Source organism: Cygnus olor, chromosome 11 (assembly GCF_009769625.2).
Source record: "Cygnus olor isolate bCygOlo1 chromosome 11, bCygOlo1.pri.v2, whole genome shotgun sequence".
NCBI lineage: Eukaryota > Metazoa > Chordata > Aves > Anseriformes > Anatidae > Cygnus > Cygnus olor.
Genome location: NC_049179.1, coordinates 10436956 through 10452905, shown reverse-complemented (window position 1 = coordinate 10452905; position 15950 = coordinate 10436956). Strand labels below are relative to the sequence as shown.

At 45.9% G+C, this 15950-nt stretch overlaps 1 protein-coding gene across 1 annotated transcript in view; it reads right to left on the bottom strand.

Annotated features, from left to right (window-relative positions):
* MYO9A (myosin IXA) overlaps positions 1 to 15950 on the bottom strand; it is a 188654-nt gene that overhangs the window by 15419 nt on the left and 157285 nt on the right. Inside the window, 11 exon segments of the mRNA XM_040569396.1 lie at positions 601 to 789; positions 1481 to 1597; positions 2082 to 2305; positions 3390 to 3547; positions 3976 to 4088; positions 9914 to 10129; positions 10686 to 10767; positions 12046 to 13704; positions 14686 to 14996; positions 15252 to 15401; positions 15728 to 15850. Of these exon segments, the coding sequence (XP_040425330.1) occupies positions 601 to 789; positions 1481 to 1597; positions 2082 to 2305; positions 3390 to 3547; positions 3976 to 4088; positions 9914 to 10129; positions 10686 to 10767; positions 12046 to 13704; positions 14686 to 14996; positions 15252 to 15401; positions 15728 to 15850 (3342 nt within the window).

The window sequence follows — 15950 nt, the reverse complement described above, 5'->3', positions numbered from 1 at the left end:
TGGAGAACGGGATATTTGCTTTCCCTGTTCCACAAGAAACACCATCTCCCAAGCCCAGCCTGAGACCCAGGGGTGGTCCCTGCAGACAGCAGGGAGAAGAAAGCGAGGAGCTCAGGTTTGTAACAGACAGTGCAAGCTCCGACTACTTGACCAACTGCACCTAGACCCTGAGGACAGCCGTAGTGGCTGTCCTCTGTAGCCTGCTCCTGCCACCAGACCAAGAGCGATGCATGTGGTCACTTGGGAAAAGCTCAAGAGACTAGGAAAGCACAACATCTCAGAAAAACAAGACGATGCTTTCACGCATCCCTCAAAGACGGGAGCTGCCTTTCCAACCATCCACAGATGGTTGCAGTTTGCCCTGGAGACAAAGTTCACATATTGGCAGTGGCCAAGACCCAGCTCAACCCAGATGTGAGCTCAGGCTTGCTGAGCTCAGTGAAACACAACCAATGACTCACTCCTCTTGTGGTGGCTTATGTTGTCCACCCCAGCTTACAAAAGGAGAGAAGACAACAGACTTCAAGGTGTCTGCACAGAGCACAGCCCCACAGAAAGAGAGCTCAAAATCTTCAAGGACCTTGAGAAAATGCTGGCTACCTTCACTGCGGTGTAGTCCAGGGGTTTGTACTCTATCATATATTCGTCCAGGAACACTTTGAAGGTATTGACCCAGACTTTCACTGGAGACTCACTCCAGTCCCTCTGTTCAAGCCTCATGGTCTTCTCAAGGATCTGCTCGAATAAGGCGTACAGGTCCTTATAGCGGATGCTTTTCCCATCATCCATCTTTTATAGAAACAGAAGCAAAAAGAAAAAGGATTTTTATACACATCAGACTGCCTCTTCTGCTCCAGACAATTATTTTAGTTTGACTGGCTTCCAACTGCTTGGGGAAAATACAATTATGATTAAAAGAAAGAAAAAAAATATTTAATGGAGAGTTGTTTCATGACCTTTGTCAGGGTGGCTTCTCAGCGCACAGTGCATAAGGACAGAAATCTAGGCAGCTGCTGTAAGCCAAAAAAAATGACAGATCAAATATTACCACAGAGGGAACTTTTCACGCAATCTGGACAATAAAATGGCTTGGCTCAGCAATCACTGCTAGGATTCGGAGCAGCAGAAGAGCAGAGCACCACATTCCTCAGATGTTCACAACTCACAACTTTAACCCACAGGTTTCCAGACAAGTTGGGTGTCAAACGGGAGTTTATTGACTTACTGTCATCTCCCTTTGACTGAGAGCAAGCTGTACGGAAGGGACTAGAAATCTCTTCTCAAAGTATACTGAGAGCTGGCTAATGAGGAAGCATTAGTCCAAGTTTACAGCTTTGTGGGACTGAATACAAAGGAAAAGCATCTTCCCTTTGGGATAAGGAGACCAGGAATAAGGCTCAGCAACATCTCTACCACCAGGACTCACAGCATCTCATTTCTCCTGGAGGTGGAAGTTCCCACCTGCTGTCCAGGCACTTACCGCTAACGCTGAGGAGTAAAAGCTGAAGATGTTTTGTCGGAATTCCTTCAGCGCTTTCTTGAACACTACATCCACCAGCGTGTCCTTCTTGCTGTCCTCATTATCCAGCTCATTCATCTGGGAAGAAACCAAAGGGTGTTATGCACCGATGTGACTGTGCTGTGGCAGAGCACTGCATTAGGTGGAGCACTACTAAATGAGCAGCTGCTCCACCACGGGCAGGTGATGTTAAGAACTACGTGTGTCTACGAGGCAGTTTCTCCTGCATGCAAACTTAGCACGTAAAAACATGAATGCTTCCCTGGAGCCTTCAGCTTCTGCCCTCTTGGGTCACCCATTTCTGATGCCACCAGGGGCTGCTCAAAGCAGTGGAAGTACCAAGCTACTGTGCTCCCATAAAACGACTGTGCTGTGCGCGCACAATGCACCCATCTTCTCTCCCAAGCCTGCCCTGGTGCACACTTCGCAGTTTTGGGAGTGCAACTAAAGCTCTCCCTTAGGTGGATTATAAGTTTCACCTTGCTGCCTTCAAGATAATACTGTTTTGTTGTCTCCATCCGCTCCCTGATGATTTAGCTGGAGCGGCAATGACAGGCATTACCTTTTTCAGGAGAAACTCATCCATGCTCTTCAGGTCACTAGCACTGGTTATGATCTGCAGGGAGTCATTCTGCCATTGCACGGGCTCCAGAGCCACGTTGCTGATTTTGACGCTGCGCTTGCGTTTCACTTTGGGAGAGGGCTCCTTGTTCTCCTTAAATTCCCTCCGGTAGATTCCTGACAGCTCAGGACTCCGCGGGGGTGTCAGATGGTGAGGACCCAACTCTACGGGTGGTAAGAAAACAAACAAAACGCACATTAGTTAACTTGCTCTCTGCCTGACCAAAAATGCTGTAGCAATGTTTGTTTGGTATTTGATTTCACTGAAGCTCTGCAATATGTTTTGCTTTTCAGCATCTCCTGAATTAGGTGAGATAAAGCTGTAAGCAATAAAAATGCTTTTCTCCATGCTCCATGCATGGCGTGAAAGAGAAGTAGGGTTTGTTCTCAGGTAATAATAAAATTCTGTGGCTCCAGATGAATTCTCAGTAAGTAAGAAATCTAGTGTCATCTCCCAGAGCTGCACTGGCAGCAAGACGGGAAGGTAGCACAACGGAAAAATAGTCCTGTCACTAAAATAAGGAGACAGGCTTCAGAATAAACCTGCAGAGGAGAAAAGTACTGTACAGTGCTTATAGGAAGATTAAATGTCACTTCTCCATTGGTCACTTCCTCTATCAAGAGGGGAAATATCTGTTGGTGTCCAGACAGCTGCCTGGTGGATTAGCTCCACAGTGGAAGATGGAAGGTGCTGGTGACAGCACACAGCTGGCTTCAGGGGGTCATTCTGAAGAGTTTGTCCTCTGTCCTTGTACCCTGCCTCCCAGAACAAAAGTGACAATCCCTACTTGTAAAATTTCATAGAAATTTTGAAAGAAATAGTATTTGTTTGGTTTGCCGCATACTATCTTTTCTGAATGTTTTCTGAATTCCTCCAGACCCATTTTGTGCCCTAGCATCTAACTTCCTTGCTGCTGTTTCGTGTTCGTGTCACCCATGAAGGCAAGAGAAGTGAACCAGCTCGTCACTTCTATTTGTGCAGTTTTCCAACTCATTCTCCTACACCATCCTCAGCTACACCATACAATCATACATGATATTCTAATTTACAGGTATCCTAACCCTACAGATAAACGAACTTATCAGTTCTACATCTTAACCCAAGCCACCATACACGGGGCTACACTTAAAGGTAGTGCAAAGCCAGGCTTAAAACAGCTACACATTTTATCTCTGCCATGACAGCAAATGCAATTTCTCTGCCCCTTACAACACATGTGACCCTGCTGTGTGCTTGCCCAGCACTCACCTTCACCAAGCTGCAAGCCAGAAATCACCTCTCTGTTGGGTGCTTCTTGCTCCGCGTACAGCTCCAGCAGCTCAGACTGTGTAGCAAGCTTCTCCCGAGGGGTCTTCTTCTCCCCCTGCTTTCCCTTCACCCAAAATCTCATCTTGGCTCGTTGAGGCCTGGAAATAATTTGTGGAAAGAACTGCCTTAACCGGGAAAGTGTCCTTCAAGCCAAAACCACCTAAAGTCTCCCAGACCTTCATGTCCTTTTAGTAGGAGCTAAATGTGTACAACTGCTTACAGGAAAACCAGGCTATTTGTCCCCAGGAAATGCAGGAAACTCCAAGTTTCATGTATGCTGTTGGGTGGTTTGGGATGGGATGCCTGGCATATGGCTTCAAAACTTTGTTGTGACCTAAACTTTATCGCCCCTTCTAACTGGGTGTGTTCGTGGTCACATATGAAGAGATGTGACGAGTAACTCATTCTGATTTTGGCTGGTTGAGCCAAAACCACCAAGCTGGGGACTAGCGCAGCTCAGCAGTGTGAAGGAAATCTAAAAGGGCTCAGGGTGGACTCGTCCCCCAGCTCCAGCCACGTTCCATACCTCCCGTCTGGGGCCAGGGTCTTCTGCGCAGCCACCAGCTTCCCGATCTCCCCCTGAGACATGGTTTTATGGAGTTTTGTTTGGCCTTCCCCAGAGGTGAACCGCTGCACCGTCTGTAACAATTCAAGGATGAATCATTCAAAAATGAGACAATTCTTGGAATTCCAGAACTCTTTAAGCAAAAATTAGACATTTCATCTGTTATGAACGAAATCTTTATTTCTGTCTGCCTACAGGTAAAAATCTATGTCCCTGTCGAGCTAGCTGCAGCTCCTTCAACTACAGAAATATTTTAATGGCTTCTAAAACAGAAGGACATTTCTCTTACTCCAATTCTATCTCGAGGTCCAACCTTCTTCCTCCTTTAGCAACAAATGCTGGAAGTCGGTGTGCACTGAGCCACAGGCCCTCATCACCAAGCACGCAGAACTGCTCAGCCACCTTGCCCTGGGCAGCCCAGCTCTCTGGCCAAGAAGAGCCCCGTTAGCCGCAATCGTTAGCCACACTTAAGTGATTTGTGGTGTTCCCCATCTCAACCTTGTGCCTGCCATTAGCCTCCGTTGGAGACTTCGCAGAAGGAAAAAAAATAAATCTTTGTGCCAAGGACACATTAAAATGTACCCTTATGAAATAAGAGATTAAGCAGCTTTAATACAAAGGCTCTCTGCCTTTGTCACCTCTTTAAATGCCCCTGGATCATTTTTAAGGGTGACAGGAATTTGCAATAATCAGATGTTAACAGGGTTCCATGAATAATAATATCTACTAAGTTCTAAAAATGTGGCTTTAAATTATTCTGCATTATACAATGATAAGTTTTGCACCATTTCTATTATCTTGCACTCGGTAGGAAACAAGGCAAGCAATGGTGCTTTCCTCCTCTCCCCAGAGGCTGCAGAGGCCACAGCCATGACGCTGTATTTTAATGACTAGCAGGTGCTGTCCAAAAAGCATGTCCCAAGAGGCAGCAAAAATGGAGATGTTACCTTAGTCCCTCTCTTGTCACACGCTCACAAAGCCTCCACCACTGTGTTATATGAGCAATGTTTTTTATCTTGGGAAATATTACTAAAATCTCTCTTTGTTTACCTAGCATGGAGGAGGAAGCCATCCAAAGGCAGCCTGGCAGCGCGCAGCCCAGAAATATTCTTGCCATATATAATATATATATATATAATATTTTAATACATTTTGGCTCTTGGAGGAGAGCCTTTCAGCACAAGGAAAGCAGGGAATCAGGCTGTATGAAATGATTTGGGAGATCTCTTCTTCAGCTTTCCCTTCACATAGATGTTTCAGCTGAATGCACCGTGCTTTTAAGCATTTCCTTTTCACCAAAAAAAACATTTCATATAAAATTCAATAAATTATGGGCTGCAGGGCAGTCACATTTACCACACTTACTCTCCCATTCTTTATTTTTCACCCCTGTACTAACCTCCCTGCCAGCCAGGAGATGGCAGCACACAAGGAAAAACTGCCACTGCAAAAGAAAAAGCTGCTTTTATCAAAGGGTTTCTTGTTCCTGTTGTTCTTACATTTAGGTGATGATTACATATAAATTGTGGAGACTTGCAAGGGAAAAAAGGACCTCGAAACCCATGAAAGTGATTTCCATCCAGTGACCCTATTAAAATATTTGCCCCCATGATATAACATCTGTAACGCACTTTTTAGACAAAACTGAAGGATTTTTTTTTCTTATTATTATCAATCAAAACATGATACAAATCCTGTTCTTCATCAAGGGGATATATCCGTGAGCCAAGAACCAAAGTTAAAATGACTCGGGGTAATTAAATAACTAAGGAATAACTGGATGCCAAATAATACAAGCAATGAAGTACTTGAATATAGAGGAGTAATGGACATTGTGATTGCTCTGTGCAGGCAATTTGGCATGTTTTCCTGGAATTGCCTTGGCTTGTCTGAGAGATAAGGGGACGCATTTCAGGGCAGAGAGGGGAAAAAAACTCTGTGAAATTCTGTTGAAAAGGGCTTTTTGTAAAGCAAAACGCAGCAGGGACATCACTGCCCACTGGATGTTAATGGATAGGGTCTGAAAACGGTCCTCGTCTTTACCAGCGTGGAATAAAACTGTAGAGAAGAAATGCTCCCTGACATCAGAGCATATGACAGGATGCAAGTGACGTACAGCCTCGTCATTAAGACTAAAGATAAGGCTTTGGACTTACTTTCATCCCATGTAGACGCCTCAGAGACTGCATGCCTCTCTCTGAAGGCAGGCTTTGTGGCGAGATGAGACTTCCTACCAGACCTCAGCTCCCTGTCACCCTCTGGCCATTACCACTACAATCTCTCCCTGCTCTGCCCCTATTTTTGATCTATTATAGATCAGTGTTTCTTCTGCTACCACTGCAAATTCTCCAGGCTTTGAAAGAAGGACTGAAGGCATTTTTGGCACGAGACCCTTCTGTTTGAGGGACTCCTCCAAGAAGTTGTGAAGGGCAAGGTCCTCAGCTGGATGGGAAACCTTCTCGGCTCCCAAGACAAGCCCTCTTCCATGCAGGGAACACCACAAAGCACCATGTGCGTGCAAACCGCAATATCCAGGGGGTCTGTAGTCATCCCATAGAGCAAAAGGGGACCAATTTTTTTTTTTTTAACTCTGAAAGAACAACCTCTATTTTGCTTGCCCATGCTAGAAAGAGGCCAAGCGAGATGACTTGTCCCAGCAGGCAGCAGTGCTACGTGCTGTGTTGAAGGGCTTCCTAAAGTGCAACGCTCCCTCTGAACAGCTGAGGACAAGAGCTCTTCTTCCATGGCTGGCTCTTCAGGGATGCTTGGGATCAGCTGGTGACAAATGACAGAGATACTCAGACTGCTGTTTGTCAATTCATGGCTTTAGTACGGAGGTTGAAGCAAAATATATCACTGCTTCATTATCCAGGGCCCTCTCTAAGAGGCTCTGCTGAAGGGAAATATATGCGGAAGGTATTTCTGGTGTGGTTTCTTTAACCAAGGCTTTCTTTCTATCTGCTGGAGGGAAGTTCTCCAGGTGTAGGTGCAAAACACAAGTGGTATTAATATGCACTGACCACAGCCAGGAGCTATTCCTCCCACTTGTACTTGTCTCACGGCAAGGCAGGTATATCCTTGGCCAAAAAACTCAAGCAACCTTTGAAGGCGTGGTCTCGTCAGGAAGCCCTTGCCCTTTATCCTTAAAGACACCCTGGCTCTTTGCAGATAACTGTACCTTAAGAAGCCAACTTGTATACTGGTGCACCTTGGACTTCAGCTCTGGCTGAAGATGCTCTGGGCTACCCTGCACTTAGGTCAGGAGCATCAGTCTCTGGTGGCCCCGCACGTACCAGCTGGTGACACTCAACCATTGACTTAGTGGTCGTGAAACCAATGGGTAAAACAGCCGGGTTCGCACCAGCACAGCTGGAGTCTCATCACATGCTTAACTTCACAAAGTCACACTTGATCTCTGTTGTGTATCCAGCAGCCCTCGGCCACTGGGCAGCACATCAAAAGAGGCTTTTTGGAAAGTTGTAGCTGGGGGCAGGAACCCTATGAATAAACTATTCACTAGGAGGGCAACCAGCCTGCGCGTGGCGACTCCCTGGTGCATCTTCATGTGAGCATCACAAGACATGAGGGATATGGTTACACACACATTCACCTACTTGAACCCAAACCAACATGCACCAGTACTGCCCTATTACAGGCTGCTTCATCATTTGCAACACCCGAGCAGGCTCTGCTAATAAATATGAATAAGCAGCTGGATTTTGCTGCTTTAAAGAGCTCTGCCCTACGGGTGTCGTGATCCTGACACAAAGAAGCCACAAGCCAAAGAGCTGGTCCCAAACCTGCAATACAGAATACAGACGGAAACACTGTACATGTGGTCAAGACATACAGACATACGATACCACTGGGCACACAACTTTACGAGCAGCGTTTGCTAGAAAGCAGAACTCAACCGCACAAGGGGTTGCGTCAAGGCGAAACCACTGGCTAAGCCTGACCACCAGTTAGAGCTAGTGATGGAGCGCAGAGAAGAGGGATACAGGAGGATAGACGGTACAGTTGGCACCTACTACTACTTGCATGCAGTGAGAGCTGTTAAACAAAGTGAGCAGAGGCCCAGGAGCATCTCTAATGAGTGGCATGAGCCAGGTCCCTCCCAAGGATGGAGTTTCCCAAGCGTTACCCCAGCACCTTTCGCGTCTCAGCAGAGATTGCCAGTGGAAAAGACTTCTACGGCTAAAAAACTAGGGCTTTGTAACAGGGTAGCCTCCAGGAACACAGCATGGCAAAGCCCAGGACTCTCGCCACGCTTTTGAGCTGCTGCTTCCAGCATTTCCAGGGACCAGGTCCATGTGCCATTCGACCAGGCAGCGAGACTGCGGCAGAAGGAAGTCCAGATGAAAATGCTGGCATTTAGCATCAATCAAGGAAAAGTTTGTTGCCTTCTTGCCAAGGCTCCCTCAGGCTCCTGGCTGCACGCACCAAGCATTTACAGAGGGACACTCCAGGCAAGCGCTGCTTTCCTACAGGTCCACAGGTGGTTTTGGACCTACACCTCCAGATTTGGCTTCCTGTTCCTCCCTATCTATTTTTTTCCCATCTTAATGGAGAGTCTTTGGTTCTTTAGTGTAGGGAAGTTGAACACTTTCTTTCTCATTGTGTCTTCAAATGCGTGCCTCAAGTGAATGTAAAGGTGCAGGATAGGAGGCACTGCATTTTCATGTGCAAGTTTATTTAAGCTGACTTGTCGTCAAATAGGGGACAAAAAATAAAAGCTGGTCCTGATATTACTCCTCTGTAAAATTCTCCCTTTCCTGTTATAAAAACAGGGAGATGAACTAAAGCACAGCCAAGTGAGTTCAGTTCAAAGAGCCACGTCTTTCAATCATGTTTCTGCCAGACAGCACTTGAAGTATTCCTGGCTCAAAACCCTTGAAAATTTATCATGAGTAACCTTAAAAATTCAGGGAATTTGTGAAACTCTGCCCCTTCCCAGTGAGGAAAAACGTGTTGTTTATAATAAAAACTGCTAACAGAAAAGTCACGAAAAGCCCTCCTTAGCCATCTGCCTTTCTTGCAAAGGCAGATTTTAGGATCACACGAGATATTTGCTGGATCTGTGGCAATGTGAGCACTTATGGCACAAGACACTGCCTTGGGTTTATCTGCACATCTACGTGGACACCTCTGCCACCTCCTGCCACAGAAAAACTGGGAGAGAGGTGGAAGTCACTGTCCTCTTCCACTCCTGAAACCTCTCAGTTCATGGTTTTCTGAACACAGCTTATCCAGGCTGCCATCTCTCCTTGACAAAACCACTAACATGCTTTTTCTCTTTTTTTAAAAATCATGCTATGTTTTATTGCCCAATTTACAGGTTTTTGTTTCTCAAAGACAATATCTGCCAGTATTACTCCAATAATTGAGGACTGAATAATCATCAGATACCCTAGGTAAGGATACCAAATTAAAAGTTATAGGAGGTGCAAGGTTCATATTGTTTTCTTTGTTCTCTGTTACTTTTTTGTCCAGTGTTTGCCTTGATCTTTTCTATGCATTTCTGTAGATAATTTTGCTAGAGCCAAAGGATCCTAGTGGGACTTTGTAATGGAGGTAATCCTAGTTAAAAATCCTAGTTAAAAAAACAAACAAGGTAGCTGTGCAATGAGTTGCAATGCTACATAAAACCTATGGAAACCATGGAAGCTACTCTCAAATCATGCCAGCAAACATCCCCATGGTTGACAGAAATTCAAATAATTTCCCTTTCTGTTTTGTACTCATTTCTGCTGTGTTCTCTGAGTTTACCCATCTACAACATCCATGTGAGTGGGAGAAGAAGCAGTGTAGGATCCGTGCAGCTAAGGTTAGCAAAGAAATGCTCCCGCAGATCTGCTTGCTCCCTTTTTTTTCCAGCCCCAACAAGTTGGAAAATTACCATTTCGGAGTCACTGTAACAGGCCTGCCCGAGCCGGGCTGCAGGCCCTGTCTCAGGATGAGGAGGTTGGTCAGAGGAGAGAAGGAACTCAAAATTGCCATCGTAATCATCTTCCTCCGTATCCCCCTCCCCATCAGCAAAAGTACCTCTAGTCAAGAAATCGGAGCGCGTCCGCGCCATGCGGGCTTTCTTTTTATGGGTCGGTCTGGGAACCTGCTTGACCAAATGATAAAACATAACAACAACAAAAAAAGGTTTTAAAAATAAAAGGAGATTCTATAAAAGGAGATTCTACAAAAGGAGATTCTACCAGTGATTGGCATCATAGCGTAGCTCAAGTACAGCCTTACAACATCGCTGAGTAACACTGCACTCCACAGAGGACACACACTATTACATGTAGTGCAAAAACAACCAGGAAAACAAAAGCCAAGACAGCACGGAGAAAATAGGACAATAATGGATGTTACTAAAATGGACATTAAAGCAAACAAGACGAGACTGCGTATTACAGTGTTTGCCATCAGGACTGCAAGATCCTTTTCATCCAGAGCAATTCTGTGCTGCTACCCACTAATGCTATGGGGGCTTTTTTAAAGAGAAGGTGTGAAAGTTGCCTTAGTGTGACATCCCCCCCCATCCCCAAGAGCCCCGTGCAACCCTTGTGCTTTATACTTCTCCAAAGCACTTGAGGGAAAGCTGGCAGAATAAAGGTTTGGGATTTTTTTTCCCCTTTTCAATTAAAAGAGAAAATAAGAAAGCTGCAACTTACCTCCCCTCTGCCAGACCCAGGCATCTTAAATGGCTTCCTAGTTAGCTCACCCTTGGGAAGGCATTGATGACTTGCTTCCCTGCTGAAAGGCAACAAAACAGAGACGTTTCATTTTCTCTAAAAGCTTTCCCACTGCGCCAGCCCAGCTCTCAGCAACGCAGAAGTATGCAGCCCGAGCAATCAAGAAGAAATCACTGTTTGAGGTCACAGGTTTTCAGAACTGCTTCAAATTCTTCAGGATTTGACTTAATACCAAAGGACAAGAAGATATGAATTTCTTTTTGCCAGAGCTGCACTCTACCCTTCATGGTGGTTACTGATGGTATCTTTCCAGTTCTGTATTCTGAAATGTGATTGCTCTGTTGCAGCATTAAAATTTTTAAGTTCCAGACAAACTAAAGATGAGGATTTTTGATATATTTTTCCTTTTCCTCTTGCTTGTTCTGTGCATGAACAAGCCAGGAAAAGAAACTGAAAGGAGCGTGGGGAGAAGACTGTTCTCAAATACTCACTTTCAAAGCAATTCTCCAGGACCTCCTGCAGATTTCAACTAAACTGGCTCAGAAGGAGAGCATCCTCACTTTGCATCTAACACAGCATTCAAAAACATTCCCATTTAACTTGCTCTTTGCTCAGCTCACTCTTTCTGCCATCATTTCTGAACAAAACTCTACCATGCCCATGAGTGAGGGCTCCATAAAGCCCTTCACTGCCTTCCTGCTCATGGGATGCTGCTGACTCTATCGGGGACAAAGGAGTATTTTTATTGACTGTTAAAGACTGCTAAACCCATTACATGTGTAACTTTTTATGCAAGTGATACACTGGCAAAGTGCATCCACATCCTAAACTCCCTTTGGACAGTTGCTGCTTTTTCTCAGCAATAGTATAATCACCTTTGCTGATTATTTTAATTCTACAATTAGCAAGAAAAATCCTGAAATATTCTGACTTGTCTAGTCATTCCTGCTCTGGCCACCCAAAAATGCTTTGTTGTTTTTTTTTTTCCTCTCAATTTTTTTACCTTTCAAACGAAACCCGTATCACTGTTCATACTTAGGGTAAATGAAACAAGTGTCAACTCTCGCTTGCTATTAACACCTTTCACCTGCTAATAGCTATGAATATCTCCCCTGGCTTATATAATGCCCAACACAAAGGAAACTTAGAAATAGCATTTCAAGCTCTTTTTCTTTGTCCCCTGATTTCTGCCCACTCACTGCTTTAAGATCAAAAAACCTGACACTGGTCTGTTTCAATAGTTGGGTTGTTTTTTTTCAATCTCCAGAAACCACATTCTGCCAGAGACTGTTTTACCCAACAAAGGCCTACAAGGAAAGCCCATCATATTTTTACTCACTGGAGGCCAAAGGGATTATCTTTCGGTGTGAAGAACATGGTGCTTGCCCTTGTCTCCTCGGTGGCCTGGTGTGGCACTCGGGGCTGCCGGAGGCGCTCTGTCCTAGAGAAGGGGCTGCCCGGGACATCCCTGGGGTCCGGAGCCAGCCTGGAGCTGCAACGTGACTCCAGCGCTGTCCCCGCCTGACCCTCCCTTCGCTCCATGAACATGCTGACAGGTCTGTCTTTGGCAGCACCATGGGCTGGAGAGCCTCCCCTGTTCCCAACGGTGAGACCTTTGATGTCCACTGATGAGGTTGGCGTTCCAGCTGTGGTTGTGCCCTGGGGGTGCAGGATGAGGGCTGACTGAGGCCGGCTGTCTGGTTTTTTGGATGGTTTCAAAGTGGGGTCCTTCGTTCTGCTCAGCTCAGCCCTCTGCAAAGCCTCCACACGGCCTTGCTTCTCAAGCTGCTCGAAGGCTTTGCGCTGTCTCTCCAGAATTTCCTTCTGCTGACGGATCTGCTCCATCATCTCCCTCTCATTTTGCAGCTGAAGTTGCTTTTGTCGTTCTTCCTTCTCCACATTGAGCTTCTCCAGTCTCTTGATGACGGAGTCTGGAGAATGGGTCTGTGTCGCAGCAGCTGTCCCACGTTCCTCTCTCTTGGCAGAAGACTTTTCTCCTTCCTCCCTTCCCAAGGCTTTGCCCTGGTCTTGCTCAGAGTCCTTCCTGATCTCTGAGAACGTAACTGTTTTCTCCTCTCTTTCCACTGCTTTATTCCTCAAGTTATTCTCCACCAGTGACTGCTTTACCTTCATGTTGTCCTGTGGTGGAATGTAGAAAGTAGGTAGGTTACTAGAAAGGAAAGTTTCTCTTGGATGCATCTTGTATAGATAATTCTGGGGGTCACAGACCACATGCTCCTTTGCAGTGTGGTTATCGGGCAGCTCAGAGTCTGAAAGCATCCTTCTGCAACTGGATAAATTGCTGTTCACATCAGCTGTGCAGAAAGACTTGTCCTGCAGATGGGGCTGGGGACTGCTAGGCACGGAGTCCTGTGTCTCAGGGGAAAATGACTGCACATCTTGCTCATCTAAAACTAAGGAAACGAGTTTACTTGGGGTATCTTCACAGCTTAACATCTCTAAGCTCCCTTGAGAGCTTTCACTCTCCGGGGTTCCCTGAGGGGAATGAAGTGCCTCTGATACCAGCTCGGTAGACCACCGTCGCTCTTCTGAAGGCGACAGCCCTCCGGTGGACCGGACCTTAAGCAATTCCAAGCTGAATTTTGCCTGTTCCAGCTCACGCATTCTCCGGCTTTCCCTTTTTGCACGAACGACTTTCTTCTGGTTAAGATCCTCCAGTGACTTGGGTCTCTCTCTCACAATTACTTCCTCTTCAGTGTCCATACCACTCTGGCTACTGGCTCTCTCGTGCCTTTTGTACAATAAATTTGCAGAAGTGTCCAGTGGATCCACATGATTCACCCGATTATTCTCCATCAGTGATTTATGTTCCTCTACAGCTCTCACTCTCTCTTCAAACGAGCCATCCTCCCACTTGGATGGGTCGGAGCCCTTAATTTCCAAAGCACCATCTGCCTCCAGTCCATCCTCTTCGCTAATTGACAGGCCATTCTCCAGCTGCATCTCTTTTAACCTCTGCTCTTTCAAAGCTCTAAACCTGCAAGAAAGCAGAAAAGCAATACACTGTAACCCCATGCCCATTCACATTGTTCCAAGGCACCACACTGGAGGCATCTCATCACCATCATCTCACCACCATCAGCATCTCGAAAAATCCTCCTCGCCAGTCAGGTGCAAGATGATGCAAGTTCATGGTCAATGCACTAAGTGCACTTTCAGTCTTCTCTTTTGCAATCTCAGCTACTCAAGAATTGCACCAACACACCTGAAAGCTTCTCCTGTGTCAATGACAGCAGTTCCAGACTTCATCCCTGGTGTAGACAGTTTGTAAGCCAGGAAACCGTAACACATTGCATCACCTTGGCTTCCTCATCTTCACCATCATGCCTGGGATGCCTCTGGCACAGCTAACAGGCACTCATACCCTGCACTAAGAGCTATTTCCAGCTCCCAATTCTTTGTCAGTCATTCCACACCTTACAGGCAGTGCTTCCTGAGAATGAACCAAGACCTGCCCTACAGCCAGCGAGCCAAGGCATGGCTGCAAATGTTTTTCTCCTCGCAGCAGCTAGCTCGAGTAACTCCTGTCCCTGCTTCTGCCCTCACCCCACTTGCTGACTGATTGTCTGTGAGACAGTGCAGCAACCAGATTGGCAGCCAATCTGAGTTAAAAATAGGCTACTTAAACTGGTGCTGCTGCCAAGAAAAAAAAACAACTCGCAAGTATTTATGTCCTCGGCTTTCCACTGCCTACGTGCTCTAACCTGAAATAGGCTCTGCTTATTCTAAGAGTAGGATGTGCAGCTAACTGAACTCCTCTGTTAGAAAGCGTGGACAAGTGAAGGATCAGGGCAGGTCAGGACAGTGTCAACGATGCTATGAAGGGACACCATCATCTGTAAGTCACAGTGGTCTGAGCAGTGCCAGAATTCACATCGACCATACTTCTCCCCATTGGGCACTATCAGAAAGCACTTCTTTACTTTTCTTTATTCATTTATTTTAAGATCAACGTTACCTTTGTCGTGCTAGATATCCTCTGCATGCTGCTTGCAAACTGATGATTTTTCTTCTGCTGACTCTGTAAAGCTGCTTTGCGCAGTGCCCTCGCCAGGCTGCCTGGATGCTGGTGGCTGCATCGTGCCTCCGCTTCGAGTGCTCCCGCCAGCAGCTCTGGATGAGGTGAGCAGCAAACTGCATCTGCAGAAACCTCCGCCTCTCCACGAAGCCTCGCCAGTGGGTCTGGAGCACAACTGCGGCTTTGCTGAGTACCAGGGGGTCTGGGGATGGTTCGCCTTGCTTTCGGCTCTGGTAACTACGCCAGAATCTCTGCAAACACAGCAGGCAGCTCCTTGAAACATGAATGATTTGGGAACTGGAGAGCACCTGCCTCTATGCAAGCTTTCCAGCTCTGTCTCTCCCATGCCCGAATTACCACTCTTCTAGGAGTCAAACTCTGATGGTAAGCTCCTTCCTAGGGGAAGGGAATTGATTTTATGCCTCAGATACTCCAGCTACAGCCAGAGCTGTATCTACAGGACTTACAGACTGTAATTTGTGATGAAATTAGGCACCACCACCTACCTGTATGATTACTGCCGCTTGCCTTAAGCTCAGGAACTGCCTCCTGCAGAGCATGCTGCGGAACCAGCGCTGCAGCAGTGTGATCCTGCGCAGTACCTCCTGATGGAGCAGGTCCTGCAGAAGCTGCCGCTCTCGCTCCTTCACAAAAACCTGGAAAAAAAAACACATCAGTCATGAATTACAAAGCCTTTGCCTTCCCCTCTGGGGAGACAAAATGATAACAACAATCATTTGTCTGCACACAGATGAGTTTGAAAGGCTACCTTGTTATAACCTGACCACTGTGACTTGGTCAGAAGAAAACAACAATGTTCCTCGCTATTTTGTGTTAACAATATTCAAAGCATCAATTAAGTCATTGGCTTCTTGCAAACAGAATAAAAAATAGTTTCATTAGTTAAAAACATATATGAAGATGTTAATATAACTGTGCACAAATGCAGGCATATCTTTATCTTAAACAGATAAACATTTACCATGGTTCTTCCAACTTGGTAATTGTCTGGATTGAGTTTTATTTTCCTGAAGAAATCATGGATATTGTGCTTAGACGGGCTGATTCCTTGTGGCAGAAGGACATGGAAATGGTTCACAAAATCCTGAAGAAAAAAAAATACCAAGATTGGATTAAATGGGATAGGTACTGCTGTGTCACCTTTTTGCATAAGTAACTTGGATTTGCTCCACTGGGCACATGAA